Here is a 25,329-nt window from a genome sequence, read left to right on the forward strand (position 1 = left end):
ACTGAAAATAGAACTTGTGCTATAAAAACTGATTATGATTGTTTCACTGTCAGTGTCTACTTTTAACATGAGAGATGCATGCAACTCGTGCAAGAATAAATTATTCCATTACTAGTATACATTATTATTCACTGTGATAGCCTTACAATACATAGCATTCCAACACAAAGTTCCATAATACCCTTGGGGAAAATGAATACCGGTATCTACATGTATATTCACTTTTTGAACACTAAGTAAGCAAATACTGCAGAAGAAGAAATTTTTAGAGGATATAAAATTTTGCTGATTTATGATATTAAATAGTTTCATTAAGGATAAATTTCTTTGCTTCAAATAGCCAAAAATTTACTTCGGTTTTATTTTTGTTAAAATATGTAATAAATAAAACAACAAACAAAATTTTATAACCACTGAATATTTCTGCTCTCACAGCACTAGAAGATAACTGCATGATGTGGCAAGGTTAAATTTGGTTGTAGCTATGTGTTTGAATGTTTCAAATGAATAATCTTACAGAATTCAAAGACACATGAAAAAGTCTCTTCATATACAACCAGTATTTTTTTTTTTTTTAGTATAAAACAAATCAATTTTTTTTTCACATTAGACATGTAAATAATCTTTCCAAAGATATGTGTACATGTTTATATGTCAATTCTCATCACAGTGAGTGTACATGTGTTCAACAGTTGTACATTTTTGTAAAAATAAAAACTAATCTCAAAGCCTGCATGAGAAGATAAAATATGGTGTTTAGGTCATCAAAGATTAATTCCTCGGTTCTCGGGCCAGCGAGCATCTGATTTAACTTTCCGCATTACCCATTTTTATCATTAAATGAATAAAATCAAATTTCTTGTGTGCTTGCTTATTCTGGAAAAAAAATTCCTGATTTAGGACGGCATTTTAGGTACTCAAATCAATAAAATGCTTGACTTAATAAAGAACATAATTGCAAACATCACGGCAGGCGTGTTTTAGTATGACCGTAGTTGAAGTGTTTCCTGAAGAACACAATGACTTATTTATTTCATTTAGTTTGAGCTAATAAATCTGATATATTCTTTGCAAGGTAACTATTTATTTGCTATAAAACATTGCTTTTTTCTGGATTTGAATAAGAATTGCACATTGTTAAAATAAAAAGAAAATACTGCATCCATTTTTATGCAGTAAAAAGAAAAAATTATCACTGCCCAACCGCATTTGTTGTTAAAAATCCTTGCCTTAGAACCTAGAGATTAATTTTTTATGGCCTTACCCAAATCAACAACAATATGCACTAATTTCAGGTAATTTTTGTAATCTTTTCCTTTACCAACAGATGGAGATATACAGTAGACCAAAGGGTTGGTTTTAATACTGGTCTCTTCGTTTAGTGGGACTTCTCTGTTCAGAAAGAAAAAGAAAGATATTTATGACAGATATTAGAAACATTTTGTTGATTGAAATGCAAGATTTTAGGTTTAGACGGAGTAATTTTCCAAATGGAACCAATTATAAAGAACATGTATATTCTACTGTAATCAGGAAACTCACGTTTTTGTTAGTTCTGTCCCCGTAGTCAAAGGTTCTGTCCCTCTGTCTGGAAGACAAGCTGCCAGGAGTGGGGGGCATATACTGACCGTCAGGGTTTCTCTGTGACCTGCAAAAAAAAAAAATGTCAATCAGGTTTAGAATTCACAAAATGTTCACTACAGAACATTCAACTTATCAAAACACGGTAAAGATTCTGTTCACATGTGCATGTATTTGATTCATAAGCAACTTTTTATGAAGCATTGATGCCTTCAATATAACACCTTGAATGCATGAGGTTGCAGCTAAATGAGTTAAAAATTTATGCCAACATAGTATACAAAAAATATATTTCATAATTTTACATAAAAATTATATGAATTTATTTTATCATATACCGGTATTTACATTTTGTATTTTAAGGTTCACCTCAATGAAGAATCAGTTTACTAATACTTGGTACATATGAAAGTATATGTTGTACATGTATAAAGTAATCAAGGAGAGATTTGGCATGGCAAATGTACTCAGAATGACAGTCAACCTAAAGCAAGCCACTACTATTTCACTTGGTTTACAACAAAGTGATATAGAAGGCACTGGTTTTAGTCAAACTGTCAGATTGATGCCTTCTCTAAAGCAACTGTCAGAAGAAAGCCCAACCAAATCTTGCCAAAATAAGTTTGAAGGAGGGCATATAGTTTATGCACCAATGTCTATAAATAGGTGTAGTTCTCTTAGTAATGTTGACAAACAGGTAAGTACTATTTACCTTGATGGACGTATATTTCCAACATTTAGGTCAGGATCAAATGGGTCTCGCCGGTTGGCTCCAATATTTGTCCTTTTTGTATCTGTATGAATAGAGATAAATCATGCACTAAAAATCGTTTTGAACAAAAATTTACAGTATACGTACATGTACTTGAAGATTTTTTCAGGTAATTTAGAGGTACAGAAATTCAACGAGTCTTCCCTTAGCAGAAATCTTACCATTTCTTTTAGAAGTAGCACCAGGTACCTGAGTAGACCTAACAGAGGAATGAGCTGTTTGTTTCGCATGATTATTTGCATTCAAACTACTTTTTCTAGAACTGGAAGAAAACCCTACAAAAGAACCCGCAGTTTCTCTAGAATCACTTGGTCTGCGGGAACCCGCTGGTTTGGGGGTTGGGACTGGAGAGTCATTGTCACTGAGCAAGTTATTTAGAGTCATTCTAGTGCGAGCAGCACTGCTCGCTGAGGTCCGAGATGTAGATCTTCTGGGAGATGTGGGAGAAATGCTCTCAGTCTCACTTGTTCTACGTTGACTCCTAGAACTGTACACATCAAATGAGGAACTTCCATACTTTCGTAGTGTGTGATCCAAGTCTCTTGAGTGAGGACCAGGTGGAGTTGCATGATGGTCTTTGCCATAGATAATTTCGTTGATGTTCGGTGTGTGTTGCATTGGTTTGGCACGTGAAGCATTGGGGACTTTTTTCATAACACTTCCTGTATTTCTTACAGCAGGGGACATAACTCTTGGAGTTTTTAAAGCATCAGCTTCACAGACTGCCTGAAGATTAAATAAAATCACTTCTAAGGCATGTTATGAATTTGAAAATATGAATGAAATAATATATACAGATACATATCAACAACACCAGCACACTGAATTAACAAGTACATGTACCTGATGCATAACCAGAACATCCTGGGGGAAAAGGTCATCACAGAACTCGCAGGGAAGCAGCAAATCTTCGTCCAGTTGTACAGGGCCTGCCCCATCAAACCCTCTACAGGTAAAAACAGTCTGAATGAAGTTCATTTACACCTCATGCTCATTATCCAAAAATTGTATCATCATGACAACAATGATTTTAAAAAAGCTCAACAGGTCTTCCTACCAAGTCTTTTTTTATCAATATCATTAATAATTTAGGAATTATAGTGATAAGAAAAATACCCAGATGGGTCAGAGTCATCATAAATGTCATATCCATGGAGATTATCTATGACGTTGGGCATTGGCCTTTCCATGGGAGGTTCTGGATAGTTGATTCTGTTGTCATCATCTGATGTAGAGTTGTTGGCCATTAAAGAACTTAGCTGGTCTTCTGAACAAGAACCCTGTCAGAAATTAATATTACAACTTATCATTTAACAATATGTGTTAAGAATTCTATCACCTGACATCTAGCTGTTATATGATTTTGTCCACAAAAAAACCCAATAATAATTTTGTTATGGACTTTGATCTACTGGTGCCTACATACCTGATGTAAAACAAGCATATCAACAGGAAATGTTTCTCCACAAAATTCACAAGGCAAAAAAGTCTGGTCTGAAAAAATATTAATACATATTCATTGAATAAAAATGAAAAATCAACAGTAGCTTGTGGAAACTGTAAGACACAATATGCACCGATTAATATCTGCCTGCATATGTACCATGGTCCAGACTGAGGTTGACCTCCCCATTTCTGTTCTGTCTCTGTACATTGACCTCCTTCTTTTTGTTTTTACTGGTAGCCATCTGTGTGGTTCCACGGAAGGCAGTGGATCTAGCTCCAGATGTGGACCCTGACTGATGTGATGCTCCTATTCCATTGGCTCCCAACAACCTTTGGATCTCATCCATCTGGAAGGTGTTCAGTTCACCTGATCCAAACAGGAAATCATCCGACATATCTGTGGCTTGTGTTGGTGGTGGTGGTTTTCTGCTTGAGACAGCTGGTGCAATTTTAGCGGTAGGGACTGACACACTGGTACGTGGATTGCTTTTGGGTTGAACTCCTCCATAACTGCACCGGGATTCTTCATGTCGAGCCATGTCCTTCACCATTATAAACTGTCCACACAGCACACAGTTCTCCGTTCTGGTTCCACAGTATTCTTGGTGATCATCAAGCTCACCCTTGGCCACATCCATTTCACAGTATGTGCATTTGACTTGTCTTTTAAGGCATTCTTGTTCCTGTAATGATATGAGATGAATAACTTGGTGTACATGTATTTTTAATCTTGGATTTAATTCTTCCAAAAATTCTATTATTTGATGAAAAAAAAAAAAATGGTTATTGACATTTTTACATCGATAATATTTAAAAGTATAAAACTCTATGCTGTACTCTTTTCTTGGTAATAAAAACCCTATTTTTTTCTATTATTAAAGTATACCGTACATGAATAGCACGGAAGATACCCGAGTTTTCTTTTATGAAACATAGTATCATATCATAGTTGCTACATCAAATTCAATGTGCAAACTGATATACCAATAGGTACCTCATGTGTTTCCAGATGCTGCTTTTCAACCTGAACTTTACACTTGGGACAAGGTATTTTGGCATGGTTTTCCTCAAAGTGAATTTCCATTTCTGCCTTAGGAATTGGTTCATTGCAGTGTTCACATAGGGAAATATTTCTTTTGCAGTGCATTTCATGCAGTACAAAGTTGGATGTACTGATCTGCCTCCGACTGCAAAACAAACATTCTCTGGTTACCAACTAATTGACTGTTTTCTTTAGAAAATCAAAGTTACTACTGAATCCTGAGTTATAAAGTATTTCATCATGTGTTCTGATATTAATAACATTTTATCAAATTGAAGCATTAATGAGTTGTTTTTCATTCCACAAACTAATTAAAAAAAACAAACAGCAAGGTCCAGCTTGCTTCTGTACAAATTATATGAGGAAATGCAGTACATGTATTACTAAAGAACAAGAGTTTCATAATAGTAAGGTATACGATTGTTATATCTAACTCCATTTGTTGGAGAGAAGGATTGAATTTCATCAAATATAAAACAAGTGAAATTTGACAATTTACAAGGGTCATTTTAAAGGGACTTGGACACAATGTGAGATCAAAAATTTTAATTTTTATTTTTTATGTATAAAATGGTTTACTGGTGTATTTTAAATGATTTATTAAAATATTGAATGTTAAAGTCAAGTTATGAGAGGTAACAGAGGTAAAAATTGGTTGTTATGTAAACAAAACTCGAGTCTTATAGTTGTTTACAAAAAATGTAAAGTAGAAAATTACCATTTCTTAGCAAAAATGACATTTAAAAACAATTTCAACTAATTCAGTATCTTCATAATTACTATTATCAACAAAAGAAAGTTACATTTGATTGAAACTTAAACCAATACAACACATATGTAAAAATGAGAATATTCGAGCTTTGTTTACAAAACAAAGAATTGTGAACTCTGTAACTTGCTTATTACTTGATATATGACTTTCAAATTTTGACATAGCATAATAAACTTCTATATTTATCAGTTTAACGTAGCTCGCGGGTTTGCTGACGTCACAATAGGAATCGACGTTAAGAGTTGACCGTCATAGTAAACTCATAATTTTATTTTAAAATGACAAATGAGATATTTAGAAGTATAAAAGAAAATATTTTAAAAAGCTTATATGCGGTTTATGACTGTTTATACAAAGATTTATAATATCAAGTGCTGAGAATTTAAAGATGTCACATACATTGTCACATTTTGTTCTATAAAGATAAAGAATGAGTGTGCGTTAGAACTCTTCCATTTAAGGTCATGTTTTAAAATAGAATGTATGCATTAACTTCGCCTTTTTTTTTTTTACAATTATAACTTCCGTAATCTGTACTACCGATTAAATTCTTAAATTTCTTTTGGCTTGAGATAACTGTTTTATTCGATTACTTACTTATAATGTCAGTAGTTGCCTGGCATTTTATTGTTGCATTGATTGACTCAGAGTTTCATAAAAACAAAAATAGCAATTTTCTGTATCTTTACAGCCTTACATTAATTGCATTTAATAACATTCACAATAATGTCTAATAAGCATTAACATGTTCTAAAATGTGTTAAACAGTTAGTCTTGTCAATATAAATGCATTTCAATTTTGGTGTTCTAAGAAGTAAGGAATCGAAATGATGACGTCAGGCTAACGTCGTAATGAAAAAATAAGGTTTTGAGAAATCTTTTAAATCTTTAAAGTTTTTTTGCCAAAAATTGGCCGAGAACACATACTGATATTTTTTCATGAATTGATTCATAATGATCTCCTCTGTTTTTGTGTTGAGTATGATTAATTTCGTCTGAATCGTTTAAAAATTTGGAGCATAGTTTTGTAATGCGTTTCTCGGTTAAAATGTGCATTTTACTATATATTTCATTGAAATGGCGTTGCTTGATTTTATTAACGACACTGTATTTGAAACACGATAACATTATTACCGCGCAGACGAATCTTAAATAAATTTTAGAAATAAAACTATGAAACCTATGGATCACGTGGACAAATTTTCAAGGTAGGTTTTCTCACAAGCAAGTAAACCCGCGAGCTACCTTAAACATTGAAAATGGAAAAACAAAATTGAAAATTTTAAGTCAAATTGTATCCAAGTCCCTTTAAAAAGTTTAAAGAATAAAATTTGGAACTGTTCATTATAGTTGACAAATATACAGTTTGGGCAGTTTATACATGTATTTGAAAGCAACTAGATAATATTAGCAATATGTGAAGCAGAAAGTACTGGGACAGAGTAAAGTGATGTATCAGTGATGTGTCTGTACTGATCTGCATTACTGTGACTCAATGGATGCTCTATCAGTAAGCTACAAATACCCTTTCTACTATATGTAACAATACCTTATCATCTACCATACAGCCACTTTTCGATCAAATTATTCAGTTTGCGTGGTAATGATAGTGAACAGTGAAAATAAATAAGTTCAAAGTACATAAAGAAAAATAGAATAAAAGGGAGTTGCCTTATTTCGAATGATTTATGCTTATTTTGAGAAAAGAAAACAAGCAAAAAAAATTCCATATAATAGTTATGATTTCTATGAGATATTTTCTCAAAGTCATGTTACATGTGTACCTTTAATCAATTTTACAGAAAGTGCCACAAACAGCTCTAGAGTTTCTCGGTTAACCTACGTAGGTAAAAGGTAAAAAAAAAAAAACCAGTTCTACAAAATGTAAAATAAGAAAAAAAAATCAACAATACCAGTTTCTACAAAGTGTCGTATCTTCATCATTTTCGCTCATGATTCTTTATCCTTGATCAGTTTCTGAGTTTCCCTTCTATTTTCGTTTCCAAGTAATGCGACGAAAACAGCGCAAGAAATCTGCGTCACCGCAAAACACTATTTCTGAAAGAAGCGCGGCGTGTAATGCGTGAGTCTAATTTTACACCTTCTTGTCCAAATTTCATGCCATTATAATCAAAATAAAATAATTGAGCCATTTAATTAATTAAAATTAATGTTATTTTAAACTTTTAGAATATAAAAACAGTTTTTGTCCTTTTTAAAATTTTGAATCGGGTTCGTTATTCCAGTATTTTCGTTTTCCTCCCATCAGCATGGATCGTGATTATAGTGGCTTTTGCTCTCGTATTGAACCTGTAAACAAATGTTGAGCACAGATAACGTGTATACTCATTGTCTTTGCGGTTATGTAACTGAAATGACAGAATATATTTTGACTTCCGTTGCAATGTAAACAGTTGACACTGAGGAAGACAGACGTAGCTTGTAAGGAAGGAAGATGAGCAGTCTCGCAAACGGTGGAAGGAGGAAAAGTAACTCGGAGTCAAGCTCAATGGATGTCGAGGACGAGCAAATTATTAATAAAATGGTTAGTTTTAATATAAGCGACAATTTAACAGACGAATCTGACGGTGGAAGTTTTGTTAATGGGGTGAAAAGGAGGACGGCGAATCCAAGAATAACAAGGACAAGGTAAATTTACAGTAAATATCGTAGTTAGAAGTTACAATTCATTAATAATAACCTTACTTAATTATGCACATAGTTACATGTATTCTACTATTTATCTAATTATTAAGGAAAAAAGTATTTCATTTTTTTTTTTAGATCCGTGCTTAGTGTCTCTAATAAATTTCATCTTGGTTGGCAGCTCTTGGTGTTTTGTTAATTTTGATAGGACGTCAGATATATTTCTTATATGTTTCTAACACCAAGGTAATAGATATTGCTGATATGATATGCCCAATGTGAGGAATCAGGACATTCCATGTTGTCTTTGAAAATTCGTAATGATTGGTTTACATATGTGATTGTTGTAAACATACTAAAAACTCAAGAAATTGCATAGTTTGTGATCTTTATCAGTATTATCTTCTTTTTTAGGGTTGGGGTGAGGAGATGGATGGGGGGTGTTTGATTTTTTTATTTTATCTATGTTTAGACTTTTTAGAAAATCACAACATATGATTGTGTTATCTACAGGTGAAAGAGACCTAACTCCATTCTTAATTTGCTCAAGATCTTTAAAGCATATCTTTAAAAATGATCTTGTCCCCCAATCATAGGAATAGCCCAAAGTAAAGGTTCATGATGTTGCCATGAAAGACTTCATTTTATATTTTAATACAATGATTTATGATAATGTATTGGCATTTCTGAATCATATTCTTTGACTTAAGTGTCTTTGATATAATTAAGAAAGATTTCAGTAATCCGAATAAGATACAAGTAATGATTTCATTATGACTCACTTTAATTTATACTTTCTATCATTAAAACAAAGCCAAGATGTGGAAAAAGGGAGGTAATATTATCTTTTCTTTGTTGTAATTGATTGTTTTGAATGCTAAAGTAAACTAACTCAAATAACCTTAATTTAGAATTAGCTATCGTATAGCTTTGATGTTTGCATTGACTTTTTTGTACTGTAGATGTTACTTGTTAGAGTGTGTTACAGGTACTGTTATATATGTAGTTAAGATTTTGATTGGAAGAGGATTCTGAAATGAATTGCTAAGTGCTGGTAAAGGACTATGTGCGGTATGGTCAAATATCTGCCCCCGATTTCAACCAATTTTTAAATAGTATCGTATAAAAATGAAATCTTCACAAATCATTGTAAAGAAGATGCCTATAACTTTAATCTTGATTTTAGTCATCATTGCTCACTCGCTATTTATCTATGACGTCACTTAAATGACCTAATTCCCGCAAATTTGCAAACAAATGAAGATATTCTCATTTTTGCTCTATATTTTGCATTCGGAAGTATAGAGCGCAGGTCTGCTCAAGTGCGATTTTAACATATGTTTTTCTTCAGATAGTTATACATATTATACTATAAAATGGTACTTGAGCAAGCCTGCGCTCGATGTTTCCCAGTCGAAAAACCATCGGAAAACACCCATATTTTGCTACAAAACATCAATTTATCAAAATAATGCAATATTCATGACGTCATTTCTACATTATGACGTCACTGTGGTGATAACCTTTTACATCTTTATTTCCAATATGGTTTTAACTATCTTTCACCTTATTTTAAAGCTCTTTCTGAAACTTTGATTTTGGGGGGGGCAAAAATTGCATAAAACCGCACTTAGTCCTTTAATATCCGCATGTCAATGATACATGCTAACGGTCTACACTGATCTACTTGAGAGAGATTAACACATAAAGTAAGAACTTCCTGGGATAGAGATGTTGAAGTTTCGATCATAAACATCATATATAGAAATCAATTTAGTTGACCTCTAGGAGTGCTACATGAATGAAATTGAAATTTTATTAAACGTAGACATGTTTACAAAATGATCAGTGTCAAATACTGGGTACTACATGTGTAGTATGTGTACATTAATTGCTGCCAATAATTTGTTGTTTTTTCTTTTTTGTTAGAATGTACAAAGGGTATCGGTAATCTTTTTTTTTTTATTCTCATTCTAAAAACTTGCCTTCAAAGTACTCTTTGAAAGCATCAACTTTTAGGATGGCCTTTTTAATGTTGTAATCCCTGATGCAATGCTAGAAGCTTAACTGGGGTATATGTTTGCTTTCAGCACTTAATTAAATTAATAAACCAAAGGAGCCTGTTTTGTGGTATATTCAAAGCTGTACAAAATTAGTTAAGGAAATTTTGTGAAACAAGACAAATTATAATGTCTTTTAATTGACTGAGCTGTATTTTTTTTTAGTGGGGGGTTTTTAAAGCAGGAAGATACCAGGGTTTTTTAAAATATTCTTTTAATACAGCAAATCTGTTTGATCTACATTTTTTGATCAACTGATTGTAATTGCTGTAAAATTAAGTGCATGCAATGACTACAGTAGACTGGACATAGTTTGAGCTATGAGCAGTCATACTTGTAACGTATCTACCTCAATTTACATTTTACAAGGTCTAGTGTACACTATGTATTAGTATGTACAAACATAAAGACGATTGCAAATTTTTCCCAATACATAAATCTTTTGCCCTTACCTAGGAACACATTTTTACTCCGTATGCATAAATAATGTAAATAAATCAAAGAACAATATTTTCCCTGTTTACCACACATTCTATGCACAGCATCGTGTATTAAATTAATTGAATTAACACTGCTATAATTCCTGTCTTTATAAAATGCATGTTCATGCACTCTTTAATTTAGTTTAATCTATTTACCGTGGTATCTGATTTTAATTTTCACATTATTTAAATTTTGTTAGATAATTACTTACCTGGTATTCAGTGTTGAAAGCATTCAAATTTTTTGAACACTAATTTAAAATATTATGAAATGTTGTATTGGTTGATTACTACATAAACTTAGATTAAATAGATGTTGTACAAGTTATATACCAATTGCAAACTATATAGACACCCTTATATGTTTTTATTTCTTGTTTATACGTGTGAACTAAAGTTATTGTATGTTAAATAATGAATTGATATTGTTGCAAAGCAAACAAATTCAGAAAAAAGATATCATATGTTGTTAATAGGCTTAATGTATTCTCATATTCATATTGTATTGAAGTATTTAAGATGTTTCATAAAAACATAAAAAAATAAATGTATAGCTTTTTAAACAGTTAATGCTAACTGAGATGCATGTGTAAGTGCTCAAGGGGGTGGGATGTATAATGCATGCTATATTGCAACTTCTGTCAATTAACATTTAATATTTATTTCAAATGTATTTCGATTATCAGTAAAGAATTTTTATTAAATTCATATTGTGTGATATTTGTGAATCATAACTGTAAGTGAATAATGAATTGATTAGTTATTTGATATGATATTTCCTTGACTTACTGGAAGGATTTTCCATTTCAGACGTACAAAGTCCTTGTATGGTGTAATGCCAAACTGCAAGTTTGGACCATGTGGTTCTATTTTGGATGATTCAGCAACCTCTCTGTAAGTATTAATCTACCGGGTAATTTTGAGAAATTGATCAATGGTTTTAAACACATGGAAATTGTACTCTCTACTACATGTAATAAGTGTGTACGTGACTGAAAGACGTGATTTTTAAAGAACTCTTATTATCATAGTATGACTGAAAATCAAGTTCTTTTTATTTACGTGCATGTGGCAAGCATGATAATCACATGCACCACAGCATTGTAATTTATGTAAAATGTTGATAAAGAGACATTTATGATTATATTCGATGATAATGTAGAGTTTTAGAAAGGTTCATACCAGCTAGACTATCTATATAAATGCTACCTTGATATTTACTTTATAATGATGGCTCCTTACATTTTAATGTCAAATCTTTAAAGTTTTGATATTTTGTCAAATCTTTTAAGTTTTGATATTTTCTACTGTTGATTGTTGCACCTGATGACCAGAGAGAGGTAGGTATTCATAGGTAGACCACCAAACTCTTGCTGGTACATTTACCTGTGGGAAGGTCACTGTCCTGTAGGTTATCAAAACAATTTATTAAAAATAATATAAAAAACTGTAAAGTTAGATCTCAGACTGGTTATACACACATGATCCTTGCTTATCCTTTGGTATTTTTTCATATATGTTATGTGCAAATGGAATCGATAATGCAGTTTAATGAAATTCCTTAGATTGATCAGATTATAAATTAAACTGCTTTAATAATAACAGAACCGGTTATGAACACTTCACTTATCTCTTTATTCATCTTTTTCAAATGTTTGAAAATTGAGGACCTGTTGCTAAAAATATCAGGTATAAACAATCAGTCAGTAATTTTGAAATTAGTTTTGATTGAAGGTTAATTGATCAATCCATTAACTGTGGGCTGTTGATGCTGAGTTGTTTCATTGGACCAGACATGATATTCGCAATGTCTCAGGCCATCTAGCTATACATTACTGGTATCAGTTCTGACTTGGGGACTAACCTATGAAAGAGTGTGTATTTACCAGGGAAATTATGATTTGGGCTTCCAGTCAAGCAAGTACTGGCTTTTTGATGAGTCACATATTAAGGTTTAAGAATGTGTAGTTTGAGAGTTGATTAAACCACAGTTAAAATTGATGGATATCAGCTCAAGAGTCATTTATCTTGTTATAAAGAAATATGACAAGGAAAACATTTTGATATGTCTAATTATTTAAACTTGGTTTGATTAATTACTGCTAGGGTTTAAAAAAAAACCCCAAAATACCATTAAATGAAAAACAGTCAGTTTTGTGTAAACATGGTAAAATGAAATTGACTATTATTTAATGATTGATATCATCAATGATTTGTCTAACCATTTAGGAATGAATAGAAAAAATATATCTAACTGTATCAAACCAAAGGCCATCAGAAATCAAAGTACTGAAATAACTGAAAGCTGGGCTCTGAAAGTTAAATCAGAATTGCCTTCTTTGCATGTATGAAAGTTTCTCAGACAGTTGTCAATTCTGACAAATTGGTTATTTTCAAGATGACTGTGTGTTGAAATTGAAATATGAACTTGAGTGATTTATTTTTTACCTCAAAGTTTCTCCAGACCATGTAGATTTTAAGATTTGAAATACATCATGAAATGACATTTTAGAGGCATTGAGTTTATTGTCTATTCAGTTTACTAGTGAATCAAAGTTTCTTCATGCAATGGAGAATTTCTGCTAAGGTTGTAAGAGCCCACCCCCTTGTTTTGAATAATCCTCACTGCAGTTGATGCATGATCAATCTTTTAATGTCTTTTGTATTGAGTGTATAAGGAAAGGGACTGATTTTATCTTTACCATTACTTTAAATATAAATGGCTAAAATTGTTACAACAACTATAGTCATATTTCTGTCTAAAAGTAAGCTTGATTGACTAATAATGCTTAAAAATTTGGCAAAAAAAACCCCTAAGTGTAATTAAGATTGTCCATTTTATACCATGAAAAGGATAAATGAAAAATGCTAATTATCTGCTACTGTTGTAGTGATCAAACTGATTGAGTTTTAAAAATATGTCAATGAAGATCTTTTCTTCATTCAATTTGTGATAGAACTGGTGTTTAGTACACATATTTCACATTACTCCAATTACATAATCATTGTTGTTGCAAATTAAAATCTATTATGCCCCAATTGTACAGATTCATATTAAATGCCCATGATACAATGCATGCGCTGGGTACACTTTAATGTAATATAAACTCTGATTCATCAAAGCCATTTGCAATTACTGTTGTTTGTGAGCCAAGACTTCCTGGATTCTTGTACACTGTTATTTGTTTAAGGCTTCACAGTGGCAAAGGATTACAGCATTTTCTCAAGCAGTAGATAACAATGATGAAATTAGACTTCCTTGTTCAGCATAATTGCCAAGATTGTGGTTTACTTGTAAAATACAAACATCAAACAGTGAACATGGCTTTGATGAGGCTTCAAAAAATGCCTTTAAAATTGTTTGATGCGCTTTTTAAATACAAATGTACACATATATTCTGATAATGTTATTACTTATTAAGAATATATCTTGGGTGAAATTTTTTTAGAAGTTTGTTTTTGAGGAAAGTCTTATTTAGACAGCAGATGTTGGAAAGGGTATTATAGGAAAGGGCATTCAGAACTTGTGTCCAATTCTTTTGTTTCACCACCAAAACAACAAAATATGTTAAAATCAATTCAAAACGATCAATGTTGATATTGTGTGTGGCACATGTATTTATATGAAATGCAACAGATAATGAAACAGTAACCAGTAAGGTAATTTCACCCCCTTGTAGGTCACATGACAACTGTTATCAACTACAGAGGAGTACAGAGAAAGAAAAAAACAGCCCTCCATCAATAATTCTCCCTCAATTTCAAGATGGATGCCATAATAACCACAGAATGAATTACTGTGTGGAAAAAGTTGTCCTTGTGGTCTGTAGCCTTTTCACTTTGGTATCTTTAGTCAATTCGCTAGAATATAATCTTGATATTAACACTAACGATGTCCGGAATGATCTGAAACATTTCTGGAGGAGTACAGGCTTTTGCCCACCCTTGCCTCATAAGGATGCTTACAAGTTTGATTTCAGCAAGGATATGCAGCTTAACTTGGCTCTGATTGGCTCACTTCCTCATAATGGAATCCAACAGGTGAGAATTCATTGGTTGTTGGAACTTGTAACAGTAAAGCAAAGCAATGGCAATGTGACGTATGATTTTACAGAACTGGATAATCTCATTGGCTTGCTCTGGAGCTATGGTTTAAAGCCAGGATTTGAACTAATGGGAAACCCATCAGGATTTTTCAAGGACTTTGATAACTCAACACAGGTGTACTTCTGGAAAGATATGGTGACCCAGTTAGCATTGAACTACATAGATCAGTTTGGCCTCAGTGAGGTTATGGATTGGAACTTTGAGACTTGGAATGAACCAGATTGTCATGATTTTGATGACATTAAGTTCTCTGTGCAGGGCTTTCTTAATTACTATGATGCTTGTTCAGAGGGTTTGTTAGCTGCTAGTTCCCTCCTGAGATTTGGGGGCCCAGGAGATGGGTGTGACAGACCAGGAAACACCAAGTTCTCTGATGCCCTTCTCAATCACATTGTCAATGGAACTAACTTTTTTACTGGCAAACAAGGCAGTAGAATAGACTTTTTATCATATCATAGGAAGGGAGATGGTTCCTCAGCCAAAATATACCAGAGTGAACTTCAAACAGCATCAGATATCTCTAAAAAGTATCCAACTCTCTCAAAGACCCCTTTCTATAATGACGAAGCAGATCCAATGGTTGGTTGGAGCAAAAATTTGCTATGGCGAGCAGATTCAACTTATGCTGCCATGGTTGCTAAAGTTATCACCCAACACCAAAACATGATACTGGCTAAGCAGCCACTGCTCATAAATTACACTTTGTTAAGTAATGACAATGCCTTTTTAAGCTATGTCCCACATCAATTTACTCAAAGAACATTAACAGCGAGATTTCAGATGAACAATACCAATACCCCATATGTTCAGTTGGTTTTGAAGCCAGTTTTTATGGTGATGGGTGCCTTGTCACTCTTAGGTGACAAACAGCTTCACACAAACTTGACCGTTCCAGACAAACTTGGCACTGTTGTGGTTGGAAATGATAGTACTGTGGGTGTTCTAGCAAGTCTTCATGTACCATACAAAGGTATTCCTACTTCAGATGCTTGGCAGGTCACCATTCTTATATACAGCAGCAATGACACCTCGCTCTCTACCAGGGCAGATTCTATCACTGTGAGTCTGAACTTAAATGGCTCTGGGGACTTTGCAATTGTCGAATATTACATAAACAACATGGTTTCCAATCCCTACGGTGTTTGGGTTAAACAAGGAAAACCTTCCTTTCCTTCTGTTCAACAATTCAGGGAAATGCGTTTCCAGGAAGGATTGATGTCTTCAAAAGTGCAATATTTCAGAAGCAAGAAAAATGCTCATGTTTTCAAAAATCCTTATTCACAACTTGTGCAGCCTGGAGTGATCCTAATCCATGTATGTGCCAAGTCCAAGCTTCCTCCAGATCAAGTGACGGAGGTGGTGGTTCACAACATCACATCCGGACAGGTTCTCTTGACTTGGTCGGATAATTGCGTGAACACTAAGTGTATTCTGTACTACGACGTGGAGTTTTCTAACAAGACAGAGAGTGGACCTTATGCGAAGATCAATAACAATAGCACCTCCATAATTACCTCTTATAATTTTGTGCCTAATGTGAAAGTTCTAAGTGATGCCATGGTGACAGGGTTTTACCGTATTCGAGCTGTGGACTATTTTCAGAGACCTGGAGCCTACTCTCTCCCAGTCCAGTACCCTAATACACTGTAAAGAATATCATTGGAATGAAATAAAAAAAATAAATAAAAGATAGAGTTAATTTGAATCTCCCAATTAAGTTTTAAAAAAAGAATAGAGGCATTTTTTTCTTGCCCCACTCATTTCTGCATTTTGCTTAAAAACTATTTGATGCATTGAAATTTTCAAAACTTAATTGATATCATTTAGATCTTGTGGTTCTAAGTATTATGCAGTTATTTAATTAATGAAAACATATATCTTAAGATGTAAGATCCATAAAAGTGAGGGTGATACCCTGTAGTCCTAACATCGGTCAAGAAATCTTAAATACATGTACATAAATTTTAATCACTTGATCAAATGAAACTTGAGATGTATGACGTGAATAAATGATAACGTTGATGATAAAGTTCATGATATGGTTCGTGATAAAGAGCTTGTCAGCTGAATAAGAACAGGCATTGTTATTTATTCATACATTGAGTATATTTACACTAGTCTAGAACATAAAATGGAAAGTACAAAAACGAAATGAAAATAAAAAAGTTCCCATCATAAAACTTAGTTTGTAGAAACAATATTTTGTATTCAGTGATAAGACTTTTATTCATTCAACATTGAAGTAAAAGACAAGATCTAGTAAGGTTTGAAATCATTTTGGCATGAAGGCTTATTTACAGCTGAAAAGCTTTGATCGGGCAGTTTTTCTTTGAGTTACTTAATCTGGACAGGTGAAAAATACTTAATTTTACAGGTATGTGTTTTTGAAAGATCTAATTTTCATAACAATTTTCTGATAAAACCAAAAAAAAAATTTAAACCAAACACCATCTATTGAATTCATTGATTCCAAGAAATGTATACCAGTGCGCATTTCTTCTGTGAAAATTATTTTCTTGTACCTCACATGGTAAATGTCGAACATTGATTGAAAGAAACTTGTAATAGGTTAGTGTTGAACATGGACACAGGAGAGTACAGGTGGCGATGACAACAAGTTGCGCTCAAATTTTCTATTTCTGACATCGGAAACAACATTTTCACTAGTTTTTTCCTAAAACGAAGATATTAAGTAGTGTCTTGTAAAGGAAACAATGGAGACAGGGGCTTACTGTGTCATGAGCTCTCTGGAGATTTTCCTCTCCTTTGATCTCTATTGTATAAACCAGGAAATCATGATTCAGTGTATGGATCTGAAGATTTTCATTTGAGGTTTGATAATTTTGATTTTCAGTTCAAGAGGGGTACAGTGACTTAAATTGTTATTGAACTATTTTTGATTGGTTTTATGTTCATAGAATGGATGTAATGCTCTCGGGCAAATCTATTGGTTTTTGGATTTAGACTCTTGATTTTTATTCTGTTTGCTCAGAAATTCAATAATGAAATTGGGAACATTTACCTGCTAATTGTGTTCAGACAAATTATGGGGGATATTTATTGTTTCATACATAAGTAACAACCAATTATGTAAATAAAGATTTAATGAATTGACCATTTAGGTAGTCAATTTTGACTGTTGATTCGTACTGTATAGATACCAGATGATAGTTTTCTCAGGAGAATTAATGTGAACTGGTCAAGCATTTAAAAGTCATCAACGAGCACCTTGCTTTTTCATTTACTTGTAATCTCTTTAAATTGGATTGGAAAAGTTATATACACTGTACCTTGGCATGAAGCTTCTGTGCTACGTGTCAATTGAAGAAATTTTGCAATATTACCATGAAAGGGATAATAACCATGGAGGTTCTATATAGTTCCTATATGTAGTTATGAAAATGCATGGGGAAAATGTTCCGTAAAAAGATCAGCCTATACCCAGGGAAATGTACTCAACTGCTCCCTGAGAAATTGATGACAGGTCACAAGGCGAGGATGATAGTAGAGAAGACATGCAGTGCTATCACAAATACAGCACTGCCAATCAGGTAAACATCTTGATGAGACTCCAAACGTCAATATGATAGAACAACAAACACTGAAAATCCGGTAATTTTAGTGATGATCTAATTTTTTCTTTTTTCACATTAACTGTTACATCACAAAATTTATCCAATAAGCAGAAATTGTATCTAGTGTTGTTTGCTATAAGAATTAAATCACAAAAAATGACTCAAATAATTTTTTTTTACACATTTCCCCAATTTTTGTGACACAATATTCTATCGATTTGTTTTTAACATAATAAATATTTTTATGCATTTTTCACATACATTTCAGGTCAAAACCTGGATTTTTTTTTTTCAACCTCAAAATGTAAACAAAGAAATGATCAGAGTTTTGTTTACAAAACAAAAAATTGTGAGCTTTGTATGTCTCATTTTTAACTATATGACCGACATTTAAATTTTAGCGACCATTAGAAATGCCTTACTGAAGCATCGTAATCGTTAAATATGGGAAAATAAAATTTTGTCAAAAATCGTGACCATGCCCGTCTTAGAAATGATTAGCATTTTCATTTTTTTCTTCAAATCTTTCAAATAACATTCTTTTATTTGTTGCATGACCTGAATATCGACACTATAGGTAACCGTAATTTAATATATGTATTGGAAGTCGTAGGTGTTTAGTGTACTTGGTTGAAATTAAAAAACCCTTTCGCTTTTATATTTCTGATTAGAAAGAAAATGTATCATGCAAAGTTAACTTTTGATGTCACCCTAGTTTTGATGTGTTGGAGAAAAAAACCCACGCATGCTTGTTGCATAAAGTTTTCTGAAGCTTAAAAAATATGTCACAGAAAGGTTCAGCTGTATCATTTCGAAGAAGCCCTCGTTAGAATAGGGATTTGTGGGATATCATGAAAGGGTGAGGTACTTCATAACTATTACAAATGTAAGCAGCGTATTGTCAAATTTTTCATTGTTTAAATCATTAGAGAACATACCGGTAGAAGAGTTTCTGTGTGGTATATTTGAAACTCGGTACCATGAAAATGCAGTTTGTTAGTTTCTACATACCCCGGTAGCTAAAATTTCCAAACATGAGCCATTTTTATCGAGACATTTGCATGGTGTACTAATGTTAATATGATGGGAATATATGAAGTATTTGTCAAGGAGCCATCATTGCTAGTCTCAAGTAGCAGTTAGAATTAATCAGGGCATTTAAATATAGATTCATGTATATAGAGTTGTACTCGTCAATCTAAATGTGATTATCCTGCATTTGATGACATCAGAATTAAAAATAGATACTGGGTACCTAATATTTACAAAGATCAGTTTTATTTATTTATACAAAGTTATGCTACAGTCATTGCAAGTTATGCTACAATTATTGCAAGTTTCAATGCTTGATTATATTGTTTGCTTCAGGACCATTCCAGACCCTGGGAGTCAGAAGCTGAACTGGCACAAGCCCCCGCTGACCGTGCTCGTCATCAAGAAGATGCATGACGAGAATGCACTGTCTGCATTCACACAACTTGTCAAGTGGCTTATTCAGGTAAAAAGGAATAAAGGTGTTAGAAAAACATTCTGGTTGAGTGGTTTCTATTATACATGTACCCCTATTAAATTGAAAGTTCACTGACATAAATGGTTTAGCCTTTTGTCACATAAAGACCTTAATTATACCCCTGCAAATGAAGTGTTGAGATGGGAGCATTTCAGAATCACACAGTGTTTCTACTTCTGTCTGTCTGTCTGTTGACAAGTTTTGTCTACACATGAACTTAGAAACTTCTGTATTGTTAATGGATAAATTTGCAAAACTTTTACATGCATTAATTAACATCTTTGTAAACTACCATTATGAAAAGATGAAGTTACCTTAGACAAATGAAAATAAAATCCATTGACATGATCCCAGTATTTTTTACAATTAAAATGGTTTTGTAATAGGACATTCTTTTTTATTTTAAGTTCTTTTGTCCCTTCTGAAATGTACCCTGCTCAGTTTTTTAGTCATATTGGGATAGCTTTAATTAAATAAAGTGCACTGTTGATTTTGTTTTTAAAAGGAGAAAAACATGGCTGTATATGTGGAAAAGGCTGTGTTTGATGATGCAATGTGCTCAGAAAACCCAGTGTGCCGGGGACTCCAAAAGCAAATCAAAACATTTGAAGAAGGTAAGTAATGTCCACAGCTAAAACTCTGTGTAACAATGAAATACTTGTAGGATGTAGAATTCTGTTGAGATTTTGTGAATTCAGGCAGATTTATCTTGATCTGTAGAGAAGGATGAGTTGACCAACAAAATAGACTTTGTGATTTGTTTGGGAGGAGATGGTACACTACTGTATGCATCATCTCTATTCCAGGTGAGGAAAAGGCATTTATACTGTGTATTTCAATATCTTAATGATGATTAGGATTGGCAATTCATTAACTAATTAAATGATAACTGGGTATCAAATTGTAAACCAATTCGAAAAATTAAAAACAGTTAATCTGATTTTTTTTTTTTTTAATTGATTTTGTACTACCGGTATATGTTAATATCAGGTAAGAATCGAAAGACATTAATTTCATTTGAACAAAGAATCACTGATCCAATGTAATAATATCTTAATGCAAGTACAACCATTATCATCTGGTATTTCTTTAATACCTCTGTGAAACTCCTTGATTCTGTCTCAATCATGCATGAAATCAAAAAAACCTATCTAACAGTGATTGTGCTGATATTAATTTACTTGGCCCACACTAGCTTAATTTTACCTATATAAAGAAAATGCCACTGTCAACATCTCGCACATGGAACTATTTGAAAAGAGAGGGAGATTGATAAGAAGAATGGTATATTGACAGCCTTGTTCTTTGAAATAATGTAATGGACGTTTTCTTATTTTGAGACTTGATTAAACCAGGTCCGTAGGACATCTGTCATTTTAACGATAGAACATTCTATCTAATGTACCCGGTACTGGGTACACTTGACTGAGAGAGGGAGTTTGGTAATTGAATGAAACAAACCCCTCTTAAGAAGTACACATATATCTTTCCTTACAAAATGTACATACACAGTTTTTATTCTAATGATTTTGCAGTTTATTGATTGAAAAAAATTGATAACAGGTTTCGAAATTTTCAGCAATTGTCATCCCCAACAACAAACGAACATCCATAACCCATAATGATGAATGCATGTTCAAATTCAATCTATTCACGTACATGTATTTATCCATTAGAATTGAAATACCAGGTACATGTATCAGCATACAATTTCCATAATGTTTGTCTGTGAAATTTGTTATCCTTAATTTAACAGGCCAGCATGCCTCCAGTTATGGCTTTCAACATGGGATCTTTGGGATTTCTGACACCATTCAGCTTCCAGGATTTCAAAGGACAAGTAACCCAAGTTCTTGAAGGTATGCATACTTAAAATCTACAAAATTTTTTCATACTGTTGCAAATTAATCATCAGTAAATATGTGAATTAATAATCATAAAAAAGTAGGATAAAGAATGCATTTGTATAGCGATAGCTGGACTTGATGCAGTACGTTGGATTTATCATTGCAGGTAATGCTGGATTACTTTTAAGATACAGACTAAAGTGTGTGATATGCAGGAAGGATTCACAAATGTCCAAAATACCACATGTAAAGCAAATTCAGAGATCTCACAGTACCGTTCAGTCCAAAACCCACATGCTTGTAAGTTCAACCTCAAACTGTATGCGTGTGTCAGTGATATGCTGCATGAACTGAGAAACTTTAGGTTTAAACTGTTGTACCTTGTCCTGTTGTCAGGTGTTCAATGAGGTGGTTGTGGACCGAGGACAGTCACCTTACCTGTGTAATATTGACCTATATGTGGAGGGCAAGCTTGTCACTACAGTACAAGGGGATGGTGAGTTCAGGCTGTATGAATGTCATTAAAAACATTAAAAATAGAGTCTCTACACAAATTGAGTTGAATTAATTTAAATGATATGAAAGGTTTAGATTTTTTCATCCCGATATACACATATTTATTAAGAATAAGAAAAAATGCTCTTGTAATATTTTCTAAAAGAAATCAGAATAAATGTAACCCAACTGCCTGGGTTACATAAATATCATTGAAATGCATACAATTACTGCTTACTATAGGAGGCAAAATTCAACAGAGGTCACAACATCACAAATGAATAATTGTCATTCTTACCAGCAAGTAGTTGTATCGTAATGACAACAGATTCTCTTATAGGTGCTGGCTTCTCTTTTCAGGTCTCATCATCTCTACCCCGACAGGAAGCACAGCCTACGCAGTGGCAGCTGGGGCCTCCATGGTCCACCCTAACGTCCCGGCTATTGTCATCACCCCAATCTGTCCCCACTCTCTCTCATTCCGACCAGTGGTTGTGCCAGCAGGAGTGGAAATCAAGGTAAAGTATGGAGTGAGGTTTTGATGTTTGTAGTAAATTGTTTTATTCTTAGAAAATCCTTGCTTAGGATAGAAATGTATATGATTAGCATCTATGTATATTTCTTTTTACCAGGGTATATTTTTAAAGGAGGTTGTGAATTCCTTTTCAGATTATGGTTTCTCCTGAGGCAAGGAATTCTGCTTGGGTGTCACTTGATGGGAGAAATAGACAGGAAATCTTTGAAGGAGACAGGTAAATGTTTTCTAAATAATCAATCATTCTTAAATTTGCTTTGTACTTTTGACACATGGTGCCTCAAAAAAAAGAAGAAAGAAAAAGCTCATAGAATACTGTATATTTGTTTTTCAGTGTTCGAATAACCACAGCTCAGTACCCTGTTCCATCTGTCTGTGCCAAGGATCAGATGGATGATTGGTTCGAGTCACTGGCAGAATGCTTGCACTGGAATGTTCGAAAACCTCAGAAACCAATGCCTACTCTTATAGACTCTCCAAGTACCAACAGTTTAACTGGGAACAGTGATAGCAGTAGCTAGCAGGTCTCCCTATAGGAGAATTTTTTTTAACCATATATACCCATAAAAGTGTTACTGTAGGAATGATATCTAGGATTAGTGTTTGATAGTGTCATGTATAAAAAACAAAACCAAGAGCTTTGCTCCAGGCAATGGATGCTTACTAAATCTGAACATTGTGTTCAAATCATCTGCATATTGTAAATGAGTCAAGTAATTAATTTATTTTTTAAAACATGCATTTTATAAAATGAAATTTATTGAGATACATTTTTATTGCAGTCTCTGTTTTTCAGGAGTACCTGTGTTGTATACAGTATTTATAGTAAAAGTATGGGTCCATTCAGAATATTATTGGCAAGTGTAAAATTCAGGGGGGGGGGGGGGCACTTAAGATACAAATGCACTATCCACTTTATTATTATAAAGTACATGTACATGTATTGTATAACAAACACACAATAAACTTCAGCATATATAGTAACACTTAAGGGTGATTGTACTTGGGCACATATACACTGTTTTAATCTGAGGGACCATGTTACAAATCATGTTTTCCTGACGAGACATTGATCCAGTTTATTACCTTGTTACATTATTGTGTTCAATTGCATTTTTTTTACAACCAAATATTTTTGGTATTGGTTTAAGCATATTGCTTATGATGTATCACAAAAAACATTCTTTAAATGTACTTTTTTTCAGAGGAGATAATAAAAGTTTGGTTATTTTATGTGATCCATGTAAGGTCTATGTTATACAATATTTCATCTGCAATTCTAGGAACATTTTCAAGTGGGGGCTTCATGTAGTTATGTTGGAGATAGCAAACTTTCATTCTTTCACAGATTTTTCTTCTTGAAAACTTTAAATCAACAGAGAATTTATTTTTATGTAATTGTACCATTTGAATTGAAACTCAAGGCTGGTGGTCTCTGTACTTGACAAAATAGTAGATTTTTGCTACACTTGTCTCATTTTATTGACATCAGGGAGAAATTGTGTGGTGACAGTACATTAACATATACAAGTATTTAGTTAGATTTATCCCATTTTAGGGAAAATCTGCTGATGTCTCCCATTAATGACTTATGTTCTTGATAAATACAAAATTTATAATAAATTGTTAAGGTGAATCCTATATCATTCATTTCAGTGCATGTGTATTGTTGTGTACTTGATATAGTGATGCTATAATTGTACCATTTATTTTGCACAAGACTGTATTTTACCTGTATTTTACCTGTAATTTTTTTATTGATTCGCACAAATCCACGCAATATGCAATATTTAAAAGCATGGATTTTGCTCATTGAAATTTTAAGCATTTACCAGGTATCTATGTCATCTTATTAATTGTTATGAAATAAAATAAACTTCATTAAGCTTGTTTTGAGTTTTTACTCCTACTGTAGAAAGTGCTTGCATAAAACCCTCTACCTAAAGTGTAAATTTCACGACCCCCAAGTTAGGGGTTCTGATTGCAGGGTGGGGCCAAAATGTTCAGAGAGTATAATTGCATATATAATGCTTAAAAAATCTTTTTACCGTAACTTCTACTGACAATGGTTGAACAAGGGCAGAATTCTTTTCTTTAAATATGCTGACATTGAATGAAGTTTGATTGCAAAAGAGAGAAAATAAGTCAGTCTTCCAATTTTTTTTCATTTTAAATGCCTTTGTTGAAGGATTTCTGTCTGGCCCCAAGGGTCATGGGGTATGAGTTGGTAAGACATGTATACCGAGGTAAGGTTATGGTATACTGTTAAGGCCAGTGGGCCTCTTGTAAGTTGCTGCATAATGATCTGGATCAAAGTCAATTTTAGAATCAGAAATATAATGACATTAATCCAAATATCAATGGTAAATACCGGTAATCTTGATAAATTTATCTAGATGAAATACAATGTTATATTCAATAATTCTTAGGGAGTTTCATCACCTTTACTGGTAAATTCA

The 25,329-nt window shown here is 33.1% G+C and overlaps 2 protein-coding genes across 11 annotated transcripts; one reads left to right on the forward strand and one right to left on the reverse strand.

Moving 5' to 3' along the window:
* Nucleotides 1–7: 7 nt before the first annotated feature.
* Nucleotides 8–7,681, reverse strand: LOC105334459 (TRAF-type zinc finger domain-containing protein 1). Its single transcript, XM_011437910.4, has 10 exons — nt 7,527–7,681; nt 4,794–4,986; nt 3,957–4,482; nt 3,780–3,847; nt 3,470–3,633; nt 3,197–3,299; nt 2,515–3,079; nt 2,294–2,375; nt 1,543–1,648; nt 8–1,392 (listed from the first exon to the last, which is right to left on the reverse strand). Exons 1-10 carry the CDS (start codon nt 7,565–7,567, stop codon nt 1,360–1,362), a joined length of 1,881 nt encoding a protein of 626 aa, XP_011436212.3. The 5' UTR covers nt 7,568–7,681; the 3' UTR covers nt 8–1,359.
* A 184-nt stretch (nt 7,682–7,865) lies between these two features.
* On the forward strand, nt 7,866–24,755 carry LOC105334457 (NAD kinase). Of its 10 annotated transcripts, XM_011437906.4 has the most exons (13): nt 7,891–8,262; nt 9,074–9,094; nt 10,189–10,206; nt 11,612–11,695; nt 19,852–19,981; nt 20,499–20,607; nt 20,714–20,799; nt 21,750–21,852; nt 22,007–22,140; nt 22,237–22,336; nt 22,696–22,853; nt 23,005–23,087; nt 23,205–24,755. In XM_011437906.4, exons 1-13 carry the CDS (start codon nt 8,069–8,071, stop codon nt 23,389–23,391), a joined length of 1,407 nt encoding a protein of 468 aa, XP_011436208.3. In that variant the 5' UTR covers nt 7,891–8,068; the 3' UTR covers nt 23,392–24,755. The 10 variants fall into 10 exon arrangements, with proteins under 10 accessions (XP_019925384.3, XP_019925386.3, XP_019925387.3 ...); XM_011437907.4 differs by lacking the exon at nt 10,189–10,206; XM_034443457.2 differs by lacking the exon at nt 9,074–9,094.
* Nucleotides 24,756–25,329: the final 574 nt, after the last annotated feature.

Source organism: Magallana gigas, chromosome 3 (genome assembly GCF_963853765.1).
Source record: "Magallana gigas chromosome 3, xbMagGiga1.1, whole genome shotgun sequence".
NCBI classification, from domain to species: domain Eukaryota; kingdom Metazoa; phylum Mollusca; class Bivalvia; order Ostreida; family Ostreidae; genus Magallana; species Magallana gigas.

Excerpts from the sequence above, each read along its gene's own strand:
- LOC105334457 (XM_020069825.3), top strand. The coding sequence starts at position 8,069 with ATGAGCAGTCTCGCAAACGGTGGAAGGAGGAAAAGTAACTCGGAGTCA. Across the intron at positions 8,263-9,073 it reads CCAAGAATAACAAGGACAAG|CCAAGATGTGGAAAAAGGGA; the intron begins GTAAATTTACAG and ends ATTAAAACAAAG. Across the intron at positions 11,696-14,481 it reads GATGATTCAGCAACCTCTCT|GTCACATGACAACTGTTATC; the intron begins GTAAGTATTAAT and ends ACCCCCTTGTAG.
- LOC105334459 (XM_011437910.4), bottom strand. The coding sequence starts at position 7,567 with ATGAGCGAAAATGATGAAGATACGACACTTTGTAGAAACTG. Across the intron at positions 3,300-3,469 it reads GATGACTCTGACCCATCTGG|AGGGTTTGATGGGGCAGGCC; the intron begins GTATTTTTCTTA and ends TTTTACCTGTAG. Across the intron at positions 3,080-3,196 it reads ATGTTCTGGTTATGCATCAG|GCAGTCTGTGAAGCTGATGC; the intron begins GTACATGTACTT and ends TTTAATCTTCAG.